This window comes from Rhipicephalus microplus, chromosome 1 (genome assembly GCF_043290135.1).
Source record: "Rhipicephalus microplus isolate Deutch F79 chromosome 1, USDA_Rmic, whole genome shotgun sequence".
Classification (NCBI taxonomy): Eukaryota; Metazoa; Arthropoda; class Arachnida; order Ixodida; family Ixodidae; genus Rhipicephalus; species Rhipicephalus microplus.
The window spans coordinates 68,971,762-68,993,903 of NC_134700.1; the positions used below are offsets into that span (position 1 = coordinate 68,971,762).

Genomic DNA, 22,142 nt, shown 5'->3' on the forward strand with positions numbered 1-22,142 from the left:
TTAAAGAACCCCAGGTGGTCTAAATTTCCGGAGCCCTCCACTACGGCGTCTCTCATAATCATATAGTGGTTTTGGGACGTTAAACCCCACATATCAATCATCAAATCACTTATACTCACGTTCATACTCACTCACACTCACGCTCATAGAACTTCCTTATGTTCATACTCACTCCTTCTCACACTCACAATACTCACTCATGTTCATACCCACTCCTCACACTCAAAGTAGTCGCTCGCGTTCATACTCACTCCTACTCGCACTCACGACCTACCGCAACCATCTCACGACCTACCGCAACCATCTCGACTTCACGAGGACCTGTCGGGAGAGGAACGTGATACCACAAAGCCTTCAGCTCAAGCGCCTGGTGCACACGGCGGAGGGCAACAAGATCATCGCACAAGCTGAACGGCGGCTACTAAACGCCCGAATCCATGAGTGCCACAGCGTCATCAAGAAGAAGGAATTAGACCTGTTCTTTCTACGACGGCAACTTCAACATCGACTGCCCGACATCTTTCCGTCACTGGAGGAGTTCGCACGAAATGTGGCTGCAACAACAGCGCAGAAACAACAAGCGACCCACAAAAGTAAGCTTGCGACGCTTCAAGGAGAAAAACACCACTACAGTCCTGACAACGAGAATTTCGTCGTCAATCTGTCCTCCAAACAACTCTCCCCGACAGAGCACAGCGTGCTGGCAAAGGGACACAACTTCAACACGACCACGACACGTCCGTCGCTGCCGAAGATCATCGCGGCTACGGAGGAAGGCATAAGGCGACTCGACAGCGGCATTCGGGAGAACGTGCGTCTCAAGGCTATCGGCGTACTATCAAAAATAGGAAAGCGCCGTGAGCACAACCTGTCGAGAGAGGAGTGTAAGGCGATCCATGCGCTCCGAAATGATGATAAGGTTGTCATCCTCCCGGCCGACAAAGGGAACGCAATGGTCCTGCTCGACAGGGAGGCATACAACGACAAAGTGCGAGACCTGCTGGACAGTCCGGCCTACGAAAAGCTGACGAAGGGCCCCACACCAAGTGTCCAAAGGGAAATGAACAAGCTCCTGGCGGATATCTTTAAAGCGCACCCGAAGGCGAGAAACACATACCTCCAGCTCATCTGCCGGAACGGCTCTGCACCAGGATTTTACGGGCTTCCCAAGACCCACAAGCCCACAGTTCCGCTCCGTCCTATCGTGGATTTTACAACATCTCCACTCCGGGCGCTGTCCAAGTATCTCCACCGGACTCTCGCGCCGCTCGTGGGGCAAACACCAACCCACATACGCGACGCCAGCCACTTCTTGGAGCGCATGAGAGATGTGACCGTGAGCAGCGATGAGTGCATCGTCTCGTTCGACGTCGTATCCCTGTTCACCAGTGTGCCCGTATGACTAGCGGTATCTAGCGCACGAGCAGCGTTGAACCAAGACGAGCTCTTGGATGAAAGAACCTGCCTGGGCGTCGACGAACTGTGTCGCCTACTGGAATACTGCCTCAAGGGGACGTATTTCAGCGTCAACGAGAGCTTCTACAGACAAGCCAGCGGGACCGCGATGGGAGCGGCGATATCCGTTACGGCTGCGAACCTCACAATGGAACACATAGAAGAGACGGCACTGGGCTTCTTTATTGACACGCCGAAAGTATTTGTGAGGTACGTGGATGACTGTTTTTGCATAATAAAGAAGGCAGCAGTAGACAGCTTCCTCGAACATCTAAACTCCATCGACCAAGCGATACAGTTCACGGTGGAACGAGAGCGAGACAGGGCGCTTCCGTTTCTTGATGTTTTAGTCAGACGACTGGGCGAGCGCATGACCTTTTCGGTGTATAGAAAGCCAACTCACACCGGCAGGTATTTGCATTTTGCGTCCTGTCATCCAACTGCCCACAAAGCTTCAGTGGTTTCGGCACTCCTTTCACATGCACGAGTAATCTGCACGTCGGAAGGTGAGAGGAAGAAAGAAGAAAAGAGGATTGTCGCCGAGCTACGAAGGAATGGCTACACAGAAGCGTTCATCCGCCGGGCGTCACGCCGTTTGTCGAGACGACAACCACCGCACCGCGGAAAGACACCTGCAAGCGACACACCGCCCGACCCCCTTTCCGCCCTGGCCACACCACCGCACACGAGAGAAACGAAGACGCCAAACAACCGCGTCGCCATTCCATATGTGCTGGGCATAAGTGAACAGCTCTCGAGAGTCCTAGAAAAAGCCGGGGTCACGGTAATCCATAAACCTGTTTCGACGCTCGCTCGCTTGCTACCGCGGCCGAAAGACCGACCTCCGAGGGAGCTACACCCGGGCGTTGTCTACAAAGTGTCGTGTTCTGGGTGTCCAGCCAGCTACATAGGCGAGAGCAAGTGTTTCCCGGAAAGAATGCGCCAACACAAGAACGACGTCAGGAAGATGGAAGTGCAACGTAGCGCTCTGGCGGAGCACTGCGAGAAGCACGACCATAAAAATTTACTTAGACGGCGCTTCTGTTATTGAAACAGAACGGAATTTGGGAAAGAGGCTCTTGCTCGAGTCTTGGCACATTCAGCATACGCCTGCCAACGTGAACCGCTCGCTGGGAACAATGCCTTCGGTGTATGTTCACGGTCTCCGAAACGTGGTGGAAAGGGAAAGCCGGAGCCGTGGTGAGAGAACACGACGCGACGACACTTCCATGACCAAGACAGTCACCCCCTGAGGAAGGGACCGAGTCGGTCTCGAAACGTCGGGCTCTATTTGAACTGTGGCTGGAGCAATTTCAATTTTCTAAACTTTTCTACCCAGCCAGACAGATTGCTGTCAAAATGTTTACGTTTAAGTCACTCGCGTTCGTACTCACTCCTCACACTAACGAGCTCTCACTCACTCCTACTCTCAGTCATGAGCTTTCACCCACTCTTACTCACACTTACGAGGTCTCACTCACTCCTACTCACACTCATGAATACTCTTCATACTCACGGATACTCACACTGATGAATACTCACGTTCAAACTGAACTTTACTCGCTATAATGAGTACTCACTCACACTCACGTTCAAAGAGCTCAATCGCGTTCATATTCACTCCTACTCACACTCACAATGCTCACTCACGTTCATACTCACTCCTTTTCATACTCAGAGTACTCACTCGCATTCGTACTCACTCCTCACACTAACGAGCTGTCACTCACTCCTACTATCAGTCATGAGCTTTCACCCACTCTTACTCACACTTACGAGGTCTCACTCACTCCTACTCACACTCACGAATACTCTTCATACTCACGGATACTCACACTGATGAATACTCACGTTCAAACTGAACTTTACTTGCTATCATGAGTACTCACTCACACTCACGTTCAAAGAGCTCACTCGCGTTCATACTCACACCTACTCACACTCACAATACTCACTCACGTTCATACTCACTCCTTCTCACACTCAGAGTACTCACTCGCGTTCGTACTCACTCCTCACACTAACGAGCTCTCACTCACTCCTACTCTCAGTCATGAGCTTTCACCCACTCTTACTCACACTTACGAGGTCTCACTCACTCCTTCTCACACTCATGAATACTCTTCATACTCACGGATACTCACACTGATGAATACTCACGTTCAAACTGAACTTTACTCGCTATCATGAGTACTCACTCACACTCACGTTCAAAGAGCTCACTCGCGTTCGTACTCACTCCTACTCACACTCACAATGCTCACTCACGTTCATACTCACTCCTTCTCACATTCACAGTACTCACTCGCGTTCGTACTCACTCCTCACACTAACGAGCTGTCACTCACTCCTACTCTCAGTCATGAGCTTTCACCCACTCTTACTCACACTTACGAGGTCTCACTCACTCCTACTCACACTCATGAATTCTCTTCATACTCACGGATACTCACACCAACGCCCCCTGGAAAAACAATGCCTGGAACGTCGCTCTTTTTTTAATTGGGAGCTTCCTGCCAGCGCAAAACGTCGGAGGCCATGCCTATTGCCGCGTTTTGCGACCGTACGCCGCGTGTGACCGCTCGTCTTCGTACCACTCAGTCACGTGACATTACCGTACCTCTCTGTCACGTGATATCACAGCTGCTCGGCGGCGACTCTGAGAGCATTGCTGCGTTCGCAAGGGGCAGCCGCCAAAGGCGTGCGCCTTCGTACCGGAGGGGGAGGGTAAAATCCGAAGGTACAGTGGCACGTTCGCGGGTGACGTTCCAGGCATAAATTTTTTAGGAGGAATTGCTCACACTGATGAGTGCTTACTGTTACGACCGGGGTTTGCAGACAGCGGAGGTCTGGGATGGAGTGGTTGAGGCAGGAGGAAGAGAGATTTGGAGAGGGTTCATTTACATTATATACATGGTGAGCTCGTACATGACGAGCTCTCTCTTACAAGGCGAGCTCCCGAGTCTGGCGTTCCTCTACATGGCGCTCCTTCGAATGAGCGGGTTGGCTCATTATAAAGGGTATGTTCTCCCCAGATCTTTAGATCAGGAAACACGCGCATATGGTACTGTCCAATCACAGATCACACACAACTGGCGTGAGGGACCAGCATGCGCGACCCACGTGAACGCCTAATATTGAGGTGTGATCACTGCACTCCAAGGTGGCGCCAGCGGGGCTCTTCGTCGTCGTGTGGGCTGCTAGTCGAGGGGTCCGAAGCTCATGACAGCATACATTAAAGGGCCCGCCGATCTGCTCGCTCAATTGGCGGGGCGATTTGCGGCTGCCGCCGCAGCATCTTTCAAGGAAGCTGCCGCACTTGTCGTCTCCCGAACCGCTTACGACGTCGTGGCGACACTACGCCTCACCCTCCGTCTAGGAGGGACAGTAACTCGCGGGCATAGGCAGTTGGCCATTCGGCTACTTGTTTGAGGATTAAAAGACCGCCGTTCCCTCGTCAGCTCTGGCGCCAGTCACAACAGCTCGTCCGCCGGCGGGAGATTCGACCTGAGGGTGACCAGCTGCACAGGTTGCCCGAAGGGTCGTTGGGTGTTGGCGGCTTCTAGGCCACTGCCGATGACGCCCAGCCATGAACTCTTCCAGCTCATTCTTTGTGGCTCTCTTCTGGGAATAGCATTCACACACACCACCACAGGTATAGGAGAGCGCTCTGCCCTCATTGAGACATATCGAGTCCTAAAAATCCTTCAAAACAACCGTCCATACGTAGTATTACCAAACACAAAGCAGCAATCGGAATGTTTCTCTGAGCTTTCGTGAAAACTCCCTATCCCACCTCGAGAATATTCTTCCTATTAACTGCTTTCAAGAAAAGTAACTGTCAAGTGATGCGCTTCCGTCGCATACCTGTGTGTTAGCGTGAGTAATCCGTAGTAACCTACCAGGCCTCATATTCATAAAATAAAGCCTGTTGCTTCACGCTATCTTTTAGTCTCCAAAATTTTGTGCCGCCAAAGCTAGTCGTCAGTTCCCTCAGAGCTGACGAAGAGACAACTGTCATGCTGCACCGACATCAGGAATATCCACATCCCCAAAGGCACGTCACAGTGCTCCTGCCTGGATGAACAACTAGTTGACTTTTCATTGCAGTTGCCACTCTCACAAAGCATACACATAAACTCATAAACTAGCGTTTCTTCCACACCACACCTATGCGAACAGATCATTAAATTAACAAAAGAAACTTTCGCATCAACCCTGAAAAAACTTGCAAGGAATATCTTTGCATCTCTGTGCTCAGTCGGACTTAGTTCAAAACGTCGCCCCTGCTCACTTGCACGTATCTACCATGACGCAGGCTCCTATGCATGTCGCTAATGCGATCGCACAGCGCTTGCTTTAGAAAAACGTACAATGCCCAAGAAATAGACAAAACCATAAACGGGATAATTAAACGCTATCTAGCAGCCCAAATACTTAGAGAACACATTCTAAAACTAAAAGAAAACTTAATACGCCAAAAGCAAAATTCAAAACAAAACAAATTCAGTAGTGACAGTCGTCAAACGCCTATACGGCTGTCTGCTCCCTTTTAAGACGAATGAGCGGTGTCGCGTCCTGTGGGTCTTCCTTGGCGAAAGGGAAATGAAACAATGGCAAAACCCATTCGCTTCCCCAGGAGAGGTAGGCAATATGCGTTATATATATATTAAAATAGAGGTGTTGTACGTCGAGAAAGGTTCAGACGTAGCTTGGCAAAATGCCCTTTATCAGGCAGGTCTGGCTAATGGCGAGCGGCGTGCGCGAGCTACTACTGCAGCCACCGATCATCCTCGTCTTCTTCGTTGCCAGCAGAGCGTCCGTTACTCAGATTCATTAATTCATTACAATTACTCCCCGCGAAATAAGGAGCCATCCTGGCGACCTATGGACAAGTAAACACGGGAGGGTCGTAGCAGGGCTTAAGTCTCGAGACGTGGACAATTTCCTGGCCACGACGACATTGGTCAGAAGATGGTTCCAGTGGCTCGATGAGGTAATTCACCGGTGACGTTTTTTGTAGCACACGATATGGGACGTGATACTTGGGGACCAACTTGGTAGAAAGGCCAGGTGTAGCAGAGGGAACATGCAGCCAGACGAGTGAACCTGGATCGTAGGAAGTGGTGTTATTTGATGCGTCATGGTGGTGCTTTTGGCGTCCTTGGTCTTGGGTTGTGAATGCTCTTGCCAGTTGGCGGCATTCCTCAGCGTATGTAGCGGCTTGAGACAAAGTCGTGGACTCTGAGGAGTCAGGTTTGTACGAAAGAATGGTGTCCATAGTGCAAGAAGGTTCGCGTCCGTAAAGGAGGAAAAAAGGAGAGAACCCAGTAGTGCTTTGAATGGCGGTATTATAAGCGAACGGGATAAACGGGAGCACTCGGTCCCAATTGGAGTGGTCTGACGAGATATACATAGACAGCATGTCACCAAGGGTGCGGTTGAAGCGCTCTGTCATTCCATTGGTCTGGGGATGATAGGCGCTTGTAGTGCGGTGAACGACGTGGCACTCACGCAGCAATGCTGTGATGACGTCTGACAAGAATACGCGACCACGATCGCTCAGTAACTCCCGAGGTGCTCCATGACGTATTACGATGTTGTGAAGAACGAAAGTCGCAACGTCTTTTGCTGTAGACGAGGGAAGGGATGAAGTTTCGGCATACCGCGTGAGATGGTCGACGGCAACTATGATCCAGCGGTTACCGTCAGCAGTGTTGGGAAGGGGACCATAGATATCGATGCCGACGCGGTCGAATGGTCGGGATGGGCATGGTAAGGGTAGCAAGGTACCGCTGGCGTGACAAGGGGGAGTTTTTCGTCTCTGGCACGTCGAGCAGGCCCGAACGTATTGTCGTATAAAACGGTACATGCCACGCCAGTAATATCGGAGACGTATGCGAGAATAAGTCTTCAGGAAACCTGCGTGGCCACATTGGGGGTCGTCATGAAACGTGGAACAAATTTCGGATCGCAGATGACGTGGAATCACGAGTAGCCACTGACGTCCACCGGGTGCGTAGTTGCGTCGGTACAGCACGTCGTCGCGAGTGGCGAAGTGCTCCACTTGCCGACGCAACGTGCGAGAAGGGGGGGAAGCCGTCCGCCCAGCCAGGATGTCTAGAATCGAAGCAACCCAAGGGTCCTTGCGTTGCTCAGATGGCATGTCGGCGATGGTGACGGCAGTGGCATCACAGGTTATACTTTCGCAGCAGTCCGGGTCAGGGGGTAGAGGCTAACGGGATAGGGCGTCTGCGTCCGAATGTTTCCGGCCGGAGCGATAGACCACGCGAATATTATATTCTTGGAGGCGTAATGCCCATCGGGCGAGGCGGCCGCTTGGATCCTTCAATGACGACAACCAGCAGAGGGCGTGGTGGTCAGTCACGACGTCAAAAGGGCGCCCGTACACGTAAGGTCGAAATTTTTCTATCGCCCAAATAATGGCGAGGCATTCCTTTTCAGTGACAGAATAGTTGCTTACGGCTTTGCTAAGAGTTCGGCTTGCGTAGGCAACCACGTACTCTTGGAAGCCGTCTTTCTTCTGTGCAAGAATAGCGCCTAGCCCGACACCACTAGCGTCGGTGTGGATCTCTGTGGGGGCCGATGAGTCGTAGTGTCGCAGAATAGGCGGCGACGTGAGGAGGCGGCGCAGTTCATTGAAAGAGTCGTCACAGGTGGCAGACCAGGCTGAAAGGTCTCTGGAGCCGGCGAGGAGCTTGGTCAAAGGAGCGATGATCGTCGCGAAATTGCGGACGAAGCGCCGGAAGTAAGAGCAAAGGCCTATGAAGCTTCGGAGCTCTTTCATGGTGGTCGGTTTGGGAAACGCTGAAACGGCTGTAAGTTTGGCAGGGTCAGGACGAATGCCGTCTTTTGAAACCACGTGGCCAAGGATCGTAAGCTTTCGAGCGGCGAAATTGCACTTCTTCAGATTCAGTTGCAGCCCCGCGGCAGAAATACACGCGAGGACTTTCTCTAGGCGGGTTAAATGGGTTGCAAAATCAGTTGAAAAGACGACAATATCATCTAAATAACAAAGGCAAACGTTCCATTTGAGGCCTCGAAGGATAGAGTCCATCATCCGCTCGAAAGTAGCTGGCGCGTTGCAGAGGCCGAAGGGCATCACTGTGAATTCGTAAAGCCCGTCGGGCGTGATGAAAGCAGTTTTATCACGATCGGCCTCTGCCATGGGTACCTGCCAGTATCCAGAGCGGAGATCTAAAGAAGAGAAAAATTCGGCTCCCTTTAGGCAGTCCAAGGCATCGTCAATGCGTGGCAGCGGATAGACATCCTTGCGCGTGATTCGGTTGAGACGCCGGTAGTCCACGCAAAACCTGATGGATCCGTCCTTCTTCTTCACCAACACAACTGGAGAGGCCCAGGGACTGCTTGACGGTTCGATTATGCCACGTGTCAGCATGTCGTCAACCTGTTCATTGATGGCACGGCGTTCGGTAGTTGACACACGATATGGAGGCTGCCGTAATGGCGTCTCTTGACCGGTATCTATACGGTGTACAACAGATGACGCTCGACCTAAGGAAGGCTGATTGTGGTCAAACGAGGCTCGAAAACGCTGTAGGAGCTTGATCAGCTGTTTCTGCTGCCCAGGCGTGAGGTTACAATCGATGGACTTGCGGAATACATCCATAGGTTCATTAGCGTCAGTTGCGGGTGTAATGGCACAAGTCGGTAGAAATGGCTTGTCTGGATAGATCGGGTCTTCGAAAATACAATTTAAGGTCTCGAGGCTTCCCAGACACTCACCGCGTAGCAGGATGTACGGGCAAGCAGAAACGTTGCACGCATAAAGTACCGCCGAACCATTGGAAAAGTTGATGACGGCAAACGGGAGGACGATGGTTCGGTGTTGCACACTAGCTATAGTTGGTTGGAACAGGAGCGTCGAGTTAGTGGCAGCAGGGGAAAACACAGGCACTAGGACGGCGGACAACGGCGCGATGCGGACGTCAGCTGCGGCAAACACTTTCGAGGGACTGTGGTGGTCGATATCAAGGCACGGATTCGTCAACGTGAGTTCAGCACGAGCGCAGTCGACGAGGGCCTGATGGGTAGAAAGGAAATCCCATCCTATTATGACGTCGTAAGATGAACGTGGGAGAACAACAAAGTTGACGGCGTACCAAACATCTTGAATAAGAACGCGTGCTGTGCACTGAGCTGTCGGCGCGATGAAATGGGAGGTGGCTGTACGCAGAGCAAGATTCGTAAGCGGCGTTGTAACTTTTCTCAAATCGCGACACAGTTTTTCACTAATTACAGAAACGACGGCGCCTGTGTCGACAAGTGCACGTACAGCAACACCTTCTACTAGCACATCAATTTCGTTGGACGGACAAAGAGGAGGTCTTAGAAAGTTCGACGACGACGCAGTTCTTGCCTCCGGAACTGCGGCTGTCAGTTTTCCTCTCGAGCGGGGCTCGTGCGCCGAAGCATCGGGGAGACAGATCGGCGACGTGGTGGTAATGACCGGCGAGAATCGGCGGGGCGGCGTGGGGACAATGAGTCGGTGATAGGAGAAGATGGTCGCTGGGGATTCTTGGCAGCCTGGTAATTTGCAGAATTCCCATGGTCTGGAGGCTGGAAGTTGCGACGGCGACAGTAGCGTGCTATATGTCCCACGAAACCACATGCGAAACAGATGGGTCGATTATCCAAGGTGCGCCATGGGTTAACGACAGAAGGTGCAGGGGGCGAAACGGGATGGGGTGCCGTGTATGTAGGCAGCGTCGTAGGGTAGGATGACCCGGTGCCCCGGTATGCGCCAGAGACAGGTGGGGCTGGGGGTCTAGCAACGACGGCAGCGTAGGTCAGCGGCGTAGGGACAGGTGGCGATGGAGGCAGTGCTTGCGTGACCTGTGTCTCAATGACCTGGCGTAGACGTGGGTCTAACGAGGTCACTGGCGCGGATGCTTCGGCCACAAGAGAAAGCTGACGCGCAACTTCCTCACGAATGAATTGTTTGATGTGGGGCAGTAAGACGGTGTGATCAGCAGCGACGTCGTGTACGAGAGCGGAAACTTCAGCCGTATCTTCTGCGGCCCTGCGCGTCGAGACACGCTGCTTACGCAACTCGTCGTACTCCTGACAGAGGTGGACAACATCGGTGACGGTCTGTGGATTCCTAGCGACGAGCATCTGGAAGGTGTCGTCGTCAACTCCTTTGATGATGTGCTTGATTTTGTCGCGTTCGGTTAGAGATTCATCGACGCGCTTGCAAAGGGACAAGACATCTTCAATGTAACTCGTAAAGGTCTCGTCCCTGCGCTGGACTCGACTACGGAGACGCTGTTCCGCGCGAAGCCGGCACACGGCGGGACGGCCGAAGACCACGGAGATGGTGGTCTTGAAGGCGGACCAGTTGGTAATTTCGCCTTGGTGGTTCTTGAACCAGAGGCTGGCCACATCAGCGAGGTAAAAGCGCACGTTTGTGAGCTGGTCGCAGGCGTTCCACTTGTTGGAAGCGCTTACGATTTCGTACTCGACGAGCCAGTCCTCGACGTCTTGTTCATCGTTGCCGCGAAAGATTGGTGGGTCGCGTTGCCGAGGCGCGCCAGTACAGTAGACTGTCGTTGGTGAGGCAGCTTGAGAAGGGCCAGGAGCAGTCATGGTGAACGGTGAGGGTAGCGTCCGATTGCGAAGTTCCAGGTTGATGGGAACCCCGGCTCCTCCACCACTTAAAATAGAGGTGTTGTACGTCGAGAAAGGTTCAGACGTAGCTTGGCAAAATGTCCTTTATCAGGCAGGTCTGGCTAATGGCGAGCGGCGTGCGCGAGCTACTACTGTAGCCACCGATCATCCTCGTCTTCTTCGTTGCCAGCAGAGCGTCCGTTACTCAGATTCATTAATTCATTACAATATATATATATATATATATATATACCTTCTTACATCGCATACTTTACGTCTATTAATCAACTTCGAAAGCTCTGCCAGTTCTATTTTGTCTGTTGTACTTGACACTTTCATAATTTTTTCATGACATTTCTTGTTGTACTTGACACTTTCAAACGGAGGAAGTGTCAAAGCATTGAAGAGGAAACTTGGGATAGGCAAAAGTCGGATGTATGCACTAAGGGACAAAGAAGGCAAAATAACTACCAATATGGATAGGATAGTTAAGATAGCGGAGGAGTTTTACAGGGATCTGTACAGTAGCCGAGACAACCACGACCTTAATACTATAAGAACTAGCAGTAACCCTGATTACACCCCACCAGTAATGATAGAAGAAGTGAGAAAAGCTTTGGAGAGCATGCAAAGGGGAAAAGCTGCTGGTGAGGATCAGGTAACATCAGATCTGCTGAAAGATGGAGGACAGATTGTGTTAGAAAAACTAGCCACCTTGTTTACGAGGTGTCTCCTGACGGGAAGAGTACCAGAGTCTTGGAAGAACGCTAACATCATCTTAATACATAAGAAAGGAGATTTATTTATTTATTATTTATTTATTTATTTATTTACTCTCAGGGCCTAAGGGCATTACAGAGAGGAGTGGGGGTTAAAACACTCTACAGGTATACAATGCAGCAGGAGTGTGGTTACACATATGAAACATATTTGAAATATCCACATAAACTGGAAAAAAAAGTAAACAAACAACAGAAAGGAGAAATCAAAAGGCGCAAAATTAAAAACATTTGCCGTACACGGGAACAACCGAGCAGGATTTACACAAAACCGCGGAATTCGCGGGAAAAAAAAATTCAGGTAATATGGCCACTAATAGCCACCTTGAAATTGGCTGGATCAATTATTGAAGCAATGCAGGTGGGGAGGTGGTTCCAGTCCGAGCTGGTTTTGGGAATAAATGAGTTGAAATAATAGTTTGTCCGGCTGCTGGGTACGCCAACCTTGAACTGATGGTCGTTTCTTGTCGAATGATAAGTAGGAGGAAAAAGCATCGAATCTTTGAGCGTTGAATTGGCGTGATAAATTTTATGAAAAAGACAAAGCCGTGATATTTTCCTGCGAACAGACAGATCAAGTAGGTTAAGGGAAGATTTCAAGGACGAGACGCTAGCCGTACGAAAATAGTTTGATAAGATGAAGCGTGCGGAACGATTCTGGACAGCTTCGATATCATGGAGTAACGAGTTGATATGCGGGTCCCAAATCGACGACGCATACTCCAGCTTTGGCCGAACTAAAGTTTTGTATAAAACGAGTTTTATATCTGCTGGTGCAAGAGCAAAGTTTCGTCGTAAAAAACCGAGCATGCGGTTAGCGTCGCTTGTGATATGATCGATGTGTGTTTGCCAAGAAAGGTTATCCGAGATGTACACGCCAAGATATTTGTAACATGACACTTTGGTTAGGGGGTCGTGGTTGAGTATGTAGGTGCACGCTGTAGTATTATGTTTTTGACGGGTTACTCGCATTACTTTGCACTTATTTGTGTTCAGTTTCATTAACCATGTATCGCACCAGGTAGAAATCTTATTAAGGTCAGATTGTAGCGCACTTTGGTCGGCGGAATCCAAAATTTCTCTGTAAATTACGCAGTCGTCCGCGAAGAGTCTAATAGTTGATGATAGTGTATTCGGCAAGTCATTAATATAAATTAAGAATAATAGGGGACCTAAGACAGAACCTTGCGGCACACCAGACGTAACAGAGCAGTGCGTGGAAATAAAGCCATTAGCAACTACGTATTGCGTGCGGTTACTTAAAAAACACTCCAACCATTTGAGAATATTTACATCTAGATTTATTGAGTTTAATTTAGAAAGCAGTAGTTTATGACAAACGGTATCGAACGCTTTCGCGAAGTCGATAAATACGCAGTCGATAACTGAAGAACGGTCAGCGGCGCAAAATAGGTCGTTAGTGAGGCTAAGTAACTGAGTTTCACAGGAGTAATTTTTTCTGAAACCATGTTGGAATTCGCTAAAAAAGGAATTGTTTTCGAGAAAGCGGACTAAATGGCTGTAGATAATGTGCTCAACAATTTTACATGGTGCACTGATGAGCGATATGGGTCTGTAATTGATGGGATTGTGAGTGTTACCTGTTTTGGGCAAAGGAACCACCTTCCCGACCTTCCAATCCTGTGGTATTGCAGAAGTTTTTAGAGACTGTGAAAAAATCTTAGATAGAATTATAGCGGATAACATTTCAGTATTTTTTAAGAATTTGGGGTTAATACCATCATCTCCGGGGGAGGAAGGTTTCAGATTCCTTATCAATTTGGCAACACCCACCCAGTCTATGATTAATGGATCCATGGGTAAATAATTGCAGGCAGGGAAAGGGGGCGAACAGTATGGCGTACAGGTTACAAATACCGACGAAAATACCGTATTTAAGGCTTCGCAGCACACTTCACTTGGGATCATACAGTCGTCTTCAGACATCAGTTCAATTTTCTTTTCACTTTTTCCATTGATGGTTAGCCAAAATCTACGGGGATTAGTTTTAAGCATAGAGGGGAGGGTAACTTCAAAGAAAGAACGCTTAGCCACGGCAAGCGCGTGCGTATATTCATTGGCTGATTCATTATACAGGACTTGAACAGGACTTATATACATACAGGACTTGTCATCTGTCATATATATATACAGGATATATACAGGACTTATACAGGACTTGTCATCTGTCATCAGGACAGATGACAAGGACTTGAAGAATTACAGGCTGATCAGCTTGCTCTCTGTAGTATACAAGCTATTTACAAAGGTAATTGCTAACAGAGTAAAGAAAACATTAGAATTCAATCAACCAAAGGAACAAGCTAGATTTCGAACAGGCTACTCAACAATTGACCACATTCATACTATCAATCAGGTAATAGAGAAATGCTCAGAGTATAACCAACCACTATACATAGCCTTCATAGATTACGAGAAAGCGTTTGATTCAGTAGAAATATCAGCCGTCATGCACACACTGCGGAATCAGGGCATAGATGAAGTATATATAAACATTCTGGAAGAAATCTACAGGGGATCAACTGCTACCATAGTGCTTCATAGAGAAAGCAACAGAATACCAATCAAGAAGGGTGTAAGGCAGGGGGACACAATTTCCCCAATGCTGCTTACCGCGTACTTACAGGAGGTTTTCAGAAGCCTAGAATGGGAACAGTTAGGGATAAGAGTCAATGGAGAATACCTTAGTAACCTGCGCTTCGCCGATGACATTGCATTGCTGATTAACTCGGGGGACGAATTGCAACTCATGATTACGGAGTTAGACAAGGAGAGCAGAAAAGTGGGTCTTAAAATTAATCTGCAGAAAACGAAAGTAATGTACAACAACCTCGGCAAAGAGCAGCGCTTCGAGATAGGTAATAGTGCACTTGAAGTTGTAAAAGACTTTGTCTACTTAGGGCAGGTAATAGCCGCAGAGCCGAACCACGAGATTGAAGTAACTAGAAGAATAAGAATGGGGTGGAGCACATTTGGCAAGCACTCTCAAATTATGACAGGTAGATTGCCACTATCCCTCAAGAGGAAGGTATATAACAGCTGTATCATGCCGGTACTTAGCTACGGAGCAGAAACCTGGAGACTTACAAAGAGGGTTCAGCTTAAATTGAGGACGACGCAGCGAGCAATGGAAAGAAAAATGGTAGGCGTAACCTTAAGAGACAAGAAGAGAGCAGAGTGGATTAGGGAACAAACGGGGGTTAAGGATATCATAGCTGAAATCAAGAAGAAGAAATGGACATGGGCAGGGCATGTAGCGCGTAGACAGGATAACCGCTGGTCATTAAGGGTAACTGACTGGATTCCCAGAGAAGGGAAGCGGGTTAGGGGGAGACAGAAGGTTAGGTGGGCAGATGAGATTAAGAAGTTTGCGGGTATAAATTGGAAGCAGCAAGCACAGGACCGGGTTAACTGGCGGAACATGGGAGAGGCCTTTGTCCTGCAGTGGACGTAGTCAGGCTGATGATGATGATATATATATATATATATATATATATATATATATATATATATATATATATATATATATATATATATATATATATATATATATATATATATATATATATATATATATATATATATATATATATACTTTGACGAAGGCTGTGCCACGGCCGAAACGTTAGTAAATACAATTTCCTTTTCAAATGTGCTATCTGCAAGTTCATTCAATATATACACAATATATATATATATATATATATATATATATATATATATATATATATATATATATATATATATTTTGTATATATACAACGCATATTGGCTACCAAAACAATATCGTGCAAACACAACTAAGTTCAAACTAGTTATTTACAAAATCACTGATGTAAAGAAACAAAATATTCTTTTGTTATGGGGGTTTATTGAGGTACACAGTGACCGGAAAGATAGTAGCAGCAGCAGGGAAAGCATAGCCAGGGACCGAAGAGCCGAGCAAGCCAGGCGATGGCAATGCGCTTCCGCATGTGTCTATCTTTTTCCTCGCAAATCATCCCTGATATCGAGAGGTAGCCATCCTGGCTACATAGAGAGAGGTCCGAGGGTAATAATACGGCTTGAGACGGTTAATGTGGACTGTTTCTCGCTCCCGACGCCGAAGGTCGGAAGATGGCGTAACGGGTTCAACCACATAATTAACAGGAGAGGTCTGCGCAACCACGCGGTATAGGGTCCGTGATATTTTGGAAGAAGCTTAAACTAAAGGCTGGGAGCAGCAACTGGCGGGATTTAAAGCCACACAAGAGAGTCGACGGTGAAAGGGTCAGGAGGAATGTCGGAGTTGTGAGGCTGTTTTTGGCGACACTATTGGTCGTAGGTGAAAGAACGGGCCAGTTGGCATTTCCAGGTGTGGTGAGCCACCGCAGACACGGGCTGGTAGTCTTCGGCGTCTGTATAATATAGTAGAATCGTATCAATGGTGCTAGTGGGTTCACTGCCGTATAGCAAGAAGAATGGTGAGAATTCGGTGGTGGCTTGGGAGGTGGTGTTGTAGGCGAATGTGACAAATGGCAGAAAAAATCCCAATACAGTGGTCTGATGCAACGTGCATCGACAAAATGTCACCCAGAGGTCGGTTAAATTGTTCCGTTAATCCGTTTGTCTGTGGGTGATATGCGGTGGTGGTGCGGTGAATAATTCTGCATTCGAATAGGAGTGATTACAACACGTCTAAGAAGAATACACGGCCGCGATCACTGAGCAGTTCACGAGGGGCGCGATGGTGGAGAAAAAAGCTGCGTAGAATAAACGAGGAAACTTCCTTGGCTGTTGCGGCAGATAATGCAACGGTTTCGGCATATCTGCAAGTGATCCACGGCGACGACAATCCAGCGGTTGCAAGCGCCAGTGCATGGGAGAGGCACGTACAAGTCAATGCCGACGCGATCAAATGGGTGGGCTGGGCAGAGAAGCGGCTGGAGAGGTGCTGTGAAGAGGTGCAATACTGGTTTGCGTCGTTGGCAGGTGAGACATGAGCGGGCGTATTTGCAGATGAAGCTGTACATTCCGCGCCAATAATAGCGTAGGCGAAGGCGCGTGTACGTCTTGAACACGCTATCATGGCCACACTGAGAGTCATTGTGGAAAGCGGAGCACAGATCGCGACGAAGATGGCGGGGCACGACCAGTAACCATGTGCAGCCATCGTAGTGGTAGTTACGGCGGCATAAAAGACCATCGCGAACTCCGTAATGCTGCACTTGGCGGCGTAGTGCTCGTGGAGCCAGGGTGGACAGGGGGCTTGACAAAACGTTTAGAATTGTGGCGATCCATGGGTCATTTCGTTGCTCCGAGGCCATGTCCAAGATGTCAAGTGGCGAAATGTCGTGATTGTGACTAGATGCGCTGGCGTTTGAAATGAGTGGGAAGCGTGACAGGGCGACAGCATCAGAGTGTTTTTGCTAGAATGATATATGACACGGATGTCATATTCGTGGAGTCCGAGGGTCCACCCAGCAAGGTGACCTGACAGGTTCTTGAGGTTTGACAACCAACACAAAGCGTGGTGATCTGTTACGACGTCAAAAGCGTGGTGATCTGTTACGACGTCAAAAGGACAACCCTAAAGGTAGGGGCAAAACTTCTGTAGAGCCCATATGATGCCCAGGCATTCTTTCTCGTTTACGGTGTAATGGGTCTCAGGTTTTTGGAGCGAATGTCTGGCGTATGATACCACGTATTCGGCGTTGGCATGATCACGTTGTGCGAGCACAGCACCGTGCTCGCACAAAAGGTTCAGGAGGGATGTCGGAGTCGTGAAGCTGTTTTTGGCGACACAATTGGTCGTAGGTGAAAGAACGGGCCAGTTCAAGGCCGACACCGCAAGCATCAGTGTGAATTTCTGTGAGTGCGCTCGGACCATAGTGACGCAAAATTAGTGAAGACGTACACAGGCGTCGAAGTGTTGTATACGCATCATCGCAAGCTTCTGACCAGGTAGATAGTTTGATGTCGCCTTGGAGGAATGCATTGAGAGGTGCGGTGACAGTAGCAAAATTTCTAACGAAGCCCTGAAAATAGGAGCATAGGCCAATGAAGGTGCGGATGCTTTTACATAAGTAGGGTTTGGGAACTCAGATACGGCTCCAAGTTTAGCAGGATCGGGAAGAATGCCATCTTTGTAGACGACGTGGCCTAGTACAGTTAGTTTTTTTGCGGCGAATAGGAATTTTCAAGTTGAGCTGGAGACCGGCATTTTAAACACAGGTCAAAACTTGATACAACCGTTGTAGATGGGTCGGGAAATCTGGCGCAAAGACAACAATATCATCTAAATAGCAGAGGTAAGTGTGCCACTTCAAGCCGCGTAAAATGCCGTTCATCATACGTTCAAAGGTGGCAGGCGCGTTACAGAGACCGAATGGCAATACAGCGAATTCGTTCAATCCATCTGGTGTTAAAAACGCGGTTTCCGAGCGGTCAGTCTTAGTCATGGGCACTTGCCAGTAGCCAGAGTGGAGATCCAAGGAAGAAAAGAACTGCGCTCCTTGTAAGCAGTCGAGTGCGCCATCAATTCATGTCAACGGGTAGACATCTTTTCGGGTAATCTTGTAAAGCCGGCGATAATCGACGCAAAAACGTATTGTGCCATCTTTCTTCTGAACAAGGACGACAGGTGATGCCCAAGGACTGTTGAAAGGTTGAATGACACCGCGTTTAAGCATATCATTCACCTGGTAATCGATAAGGCACCTTTCATTCACCGATATTCGGTAAGTACCCTGTCGATTGGGTGCATGGCTTCCGGTGTCGATAGTATGCGAAACGGTCGTTGTGCGGCTGAGTGCCCTTGCTTCACAGTCAAAAGAGGAAGAGAAATCGTCGAGCAAGCGAAGAAGCTGGTCTCGTTGTGTCGCCGGCTATAGCTGGTGTGAAAGAACGCGGTAGTCGCCGAGGAGTTGGCGTCTCGAGGGTGGCCATATCAGCGGGGTCGTCCATGGTGTCGAATATCGAAGATGACACCAGCGGCTCGGATTTGCCGAGGATTTCACGGCGTCGCAAAGTGATTCACTCAGCTGATGGATTGGTAAAGTACATCATAGAGACGCCTGACTGGAACTCCAGAACGGCAAATGGCAATGTCAGTGATTGGCGGCCAACTAGAATTGCAGACGGTGCGAAAACTACTAGCCGCCATCGTCAGAGTCACAAGAGACAAAGACAAGAACAGGAAACTGGGCAGGCACAATGGTGTCGTCGCAAATTGTGAATTTGCGACATGTGTCCTTGCAACTGATTACGTCTGTCAAAAATGGGGACAACTCGAGTTCAGCGCAGGCGCAATTGATGATCACACTATGTGTAGAGAGGAAATCCCACCCTAATATGATGTCGTGAGAACAAGATGGCAGTACAATGAGATCGATCACATAAAGAACATGCTAGATGACGACACGGGCTGTGCAGGCACCAGATGGCTCGACGTGCTGCGCGTTGGCTGTACGAAGGGATAGTCCAGAAACAGGCGTCGTGAGTTTTCCGATGTGGCGGCAAATGCGGGCATCAATCGCTGAAAGGGCAGCGCCGGTGTCAACAAGGGCTAGCGTTCATGTTCCTTCTACATCGACTTCAAAAACGTTTCTGGGAGAAATCTGTGGCCTTATGCATTTCGCCGGAGCCGCAGTTCTCGCCTCCTGAACTGCGCTACTTAGTTTTCCTGGGGCACAGGGATCCACGGTCGGGGCATGAGGGAAAGGAAGCTGCGGCGAGGAGAAGGTGAGCGGCGAGAGGAGGTTGGGGTCCGGGAGGTAGGATCAGATTCGTAGTCGTCTGAATAACTGCGGTGGGGTTGACGTGGCGCACACGTGACCCTTGGTGGACGCACGCTGTTGGAAATAGGTGGTGCACAAAAACGACAGTAACGGGCCACATGTCCAACAAGGCCACAATGAAAACAAATGGGACGGTTGTCTTGCGTGCGCCAATGGTCGTCGGCTTGTGCGTACTGTACGACTGGGCGGGCGCGCGGCGATACTGGCGGGCGAATAGGTGGACGGCGTGGGCTGTAACCTTGCATCGCAGGCCTGGGAGCGACTGCGGCGTACGCCAGGGGAGCAGCAGTCGGAGCCTGATAGAGCAAAGGCGAGACCTCTTTGGTGACCTGGTCCCTGATGATTTTTTTGGAGAGGGGGTGCTAACGGGGAACTCGACTGGTCGTGAACAAGCGGCATCAGCGAGAGCTGGCAAGCGACATCTTCACGAAGAAAATCCTTAATCTGTAGCAGCAGAGATGAGTTATCAGAAGTAATAGCCAATCCCGACATTGAAGTCGCCCGTGGAAGTGAGTGACGCGTGGCTGTGCATTGTTTGCGCAGCTCATAAAAACTTTGGCAAAAACTCACTAGTTCAGACACTGTGGACGGGTTCTTTGCGAGAAGCATCTGAATGGCGTCGTCTTGAATACCTTTCAAGATATGCCTGATCTTATCGGCATCGGCCATTAATTGTGACATCAACGCGGTTACACAGGTCGACAACATCTCCAATGTACCTTTCTGCTGCGCGCGGCCACGCAACCGTTGCTCGGCTCGAAGCTTGCGAACAGCGGGCCGCCCGAATACTTCCGTCACGTGCGTTTTGAAAGCAGCCCACGTCGCGAAGGGACGTAGGTGGTTTCGATGCCACACGATGGCGACGCCGCTCAAAATAAATGACACATAGGTGAGCTTCGCAGCGTCACCCCAGCGATTGATCACGCTTACCCGTTCTTATTCGGCGAGCCAGTCTTCAACATCCTCCTTTGCTGTACTGCTCAAGAATTGTGGGTCGCGTTGACGCAATCGGCCAGGGCAGACCAATGTGGGCACCAGGACAGCAGGTTGTTGCTTTGGTTGATTTGGTACTTCATCCGACATTGCAGAGGCTGGCTTGAGTTTGCGGCTGCGAAGTTCCAGGTTGTCGCTACACCTCGCACCTCCACCACTTGTTATGGAGTTTTATTGAGGTACACAGCGACCGGGAAGGTAGCAGCAGCAGTAGGCAAAGTGTAGCCAGGGAGCGAACAGCCGAGTGAGCCAGGCGATGGCAATGCGTTTCCGCATGTGTCCATCTTCTTCCTCACACTTTCAACAGTCCTGAGTCCACATTTTTGATAAACTAACAGGTGTTGTCAACAACTTTGAGTCGAACTCGCGGTGGTAGCTTCGAAAAGCCTTTTTTTGTCAGGCAGGGTGTACAACACGCGTAAAGGTTTGTTACCGAACCCCGCGACGTTCCCCGAAACAGACTTGCTGTCGTTCCTTCCTGCTATTTCACGAAACCCACCGACCTTTGTGTTCCGCACCCCGTCCAATGCACCGGGAAAACAACGGAAGGGTCCCTTTCCCTCTGACCACTTACGTACACCACGCGGTTCTCTTTTCCTTGTTCTTCAGCCGCTCGGACGCTTGCGATACTGCAACTTTCTCGGAATTTTGCTCCGCCGTTTGAATACATTTCTCAAACGCGTCGTGATTTTCTCCTGCCTGTTTTTTAGGGCGCTTTCTCCGTTTTGCACGGTTCTTGGTGTCGTCTACGGAGCCTTTCGCACACCTATGATGCTCATCACTACCCACATGCTTGTTAGCTCCTTCGCGCACATTGTGCTGATGATTGCCTAGCAATTTATCATTCGAACACTGACGCGTACGATGCGCTTTTCTTCTCCGGCGGCTCGGGCGCATACGATACAGACCCGTCAGAGATGACAACGGCACTTTTCTCGCGATTTCACTTCACCTTTTCAAAGCCTTACTCAAACGCGCTGTGCTCATCGCGAGCTTTGCCGTACCATTGCTCTTCGGACGCTTTCTCTCCTGTGCACGCGTCTTTGCGTGGACTTGGGAGCCTTTCGCCTCACTTTGACGTTCTTCATCATCGATATGCTCTTCCGCTATCTCGCGCGCACAGTCCCGATGATTGCCTATCAGTTCATAACGAGACTGTGGCCGCGTAGATTGCGCTTTTCTTTTCCTTACTCTCTGGCCACTCAGACGCATGCGATTCAAGCCAGTAAGAGAAGACAACGTGCTTTTTCTCGCGAATCCGCCACGCCGTTTGAAGGTCCTCGTCAAACGCGCCGCTCTGATCGCGAGCTTTGCTGCGCTTCTGTTTTTCGGATGCTTTCTCCATTTTGCACACTCCTTGGCGCCAACTTTGGAGACTTTCGTTCGCATCTGACGATCATTGATATCGTGTCCATGAGGCTGCAAGGTTCAATTCTCGTGGAACACTCTGCTAATCTTAATTCCA

The 22,142-nt window shown here is 49.5% G+C and overlaps 1 protein-coding gene across 1 annotated transcript; it reads left to right on the top strand.

The window, feature by feature from the left end:
- The first annotated feature begins 199 nt into the window (after window positions 1-199).
- On the top strand, window positions 200-21,511 carry LOC142765382 (uncharacterized). The gene is made up of 3 exons (XM_075866257.1): window positions 200-1,270; window positions 19,531-19,628; window positions 21,388-21,511. The coding sequence occupies exons 1-3, from the start codon at window positions 200-202 to the stop codon at window positions 21,509-21,511; spliced, it is 1,293 nt and encodes a 430-aa protein (XP_075722372.1).
- Window positions 21,512-22,142: the final 631 nt, after the last annotated feature.

Excerpts from the sequence above, each read along its gene's own strand:
- LOC142765382 (XM_075866257.1), top strand. The coding sequence starts at position 200 with ATGTTCATACCCACTCCTCACACTCAAAGTAGTCGCTCGCGTTCATAC. Across the intron at positions 1,271-19,530 it reads ACCGGACTCTCGCGCCGCTC|CCGCAGTTCTCGCCTCCTGA; the intron begins GTGGGGCAAACA and ends ATTTCGCCGGAG. Across the intron at positions 19,629-21,387 it reads GAAGCTGCGGCGAGGAGAAG|GGCGCTTTCTCCGTTTTGCA; the intron begins GTGAGCGGCGAG and ends CCTGTTTTTTAG.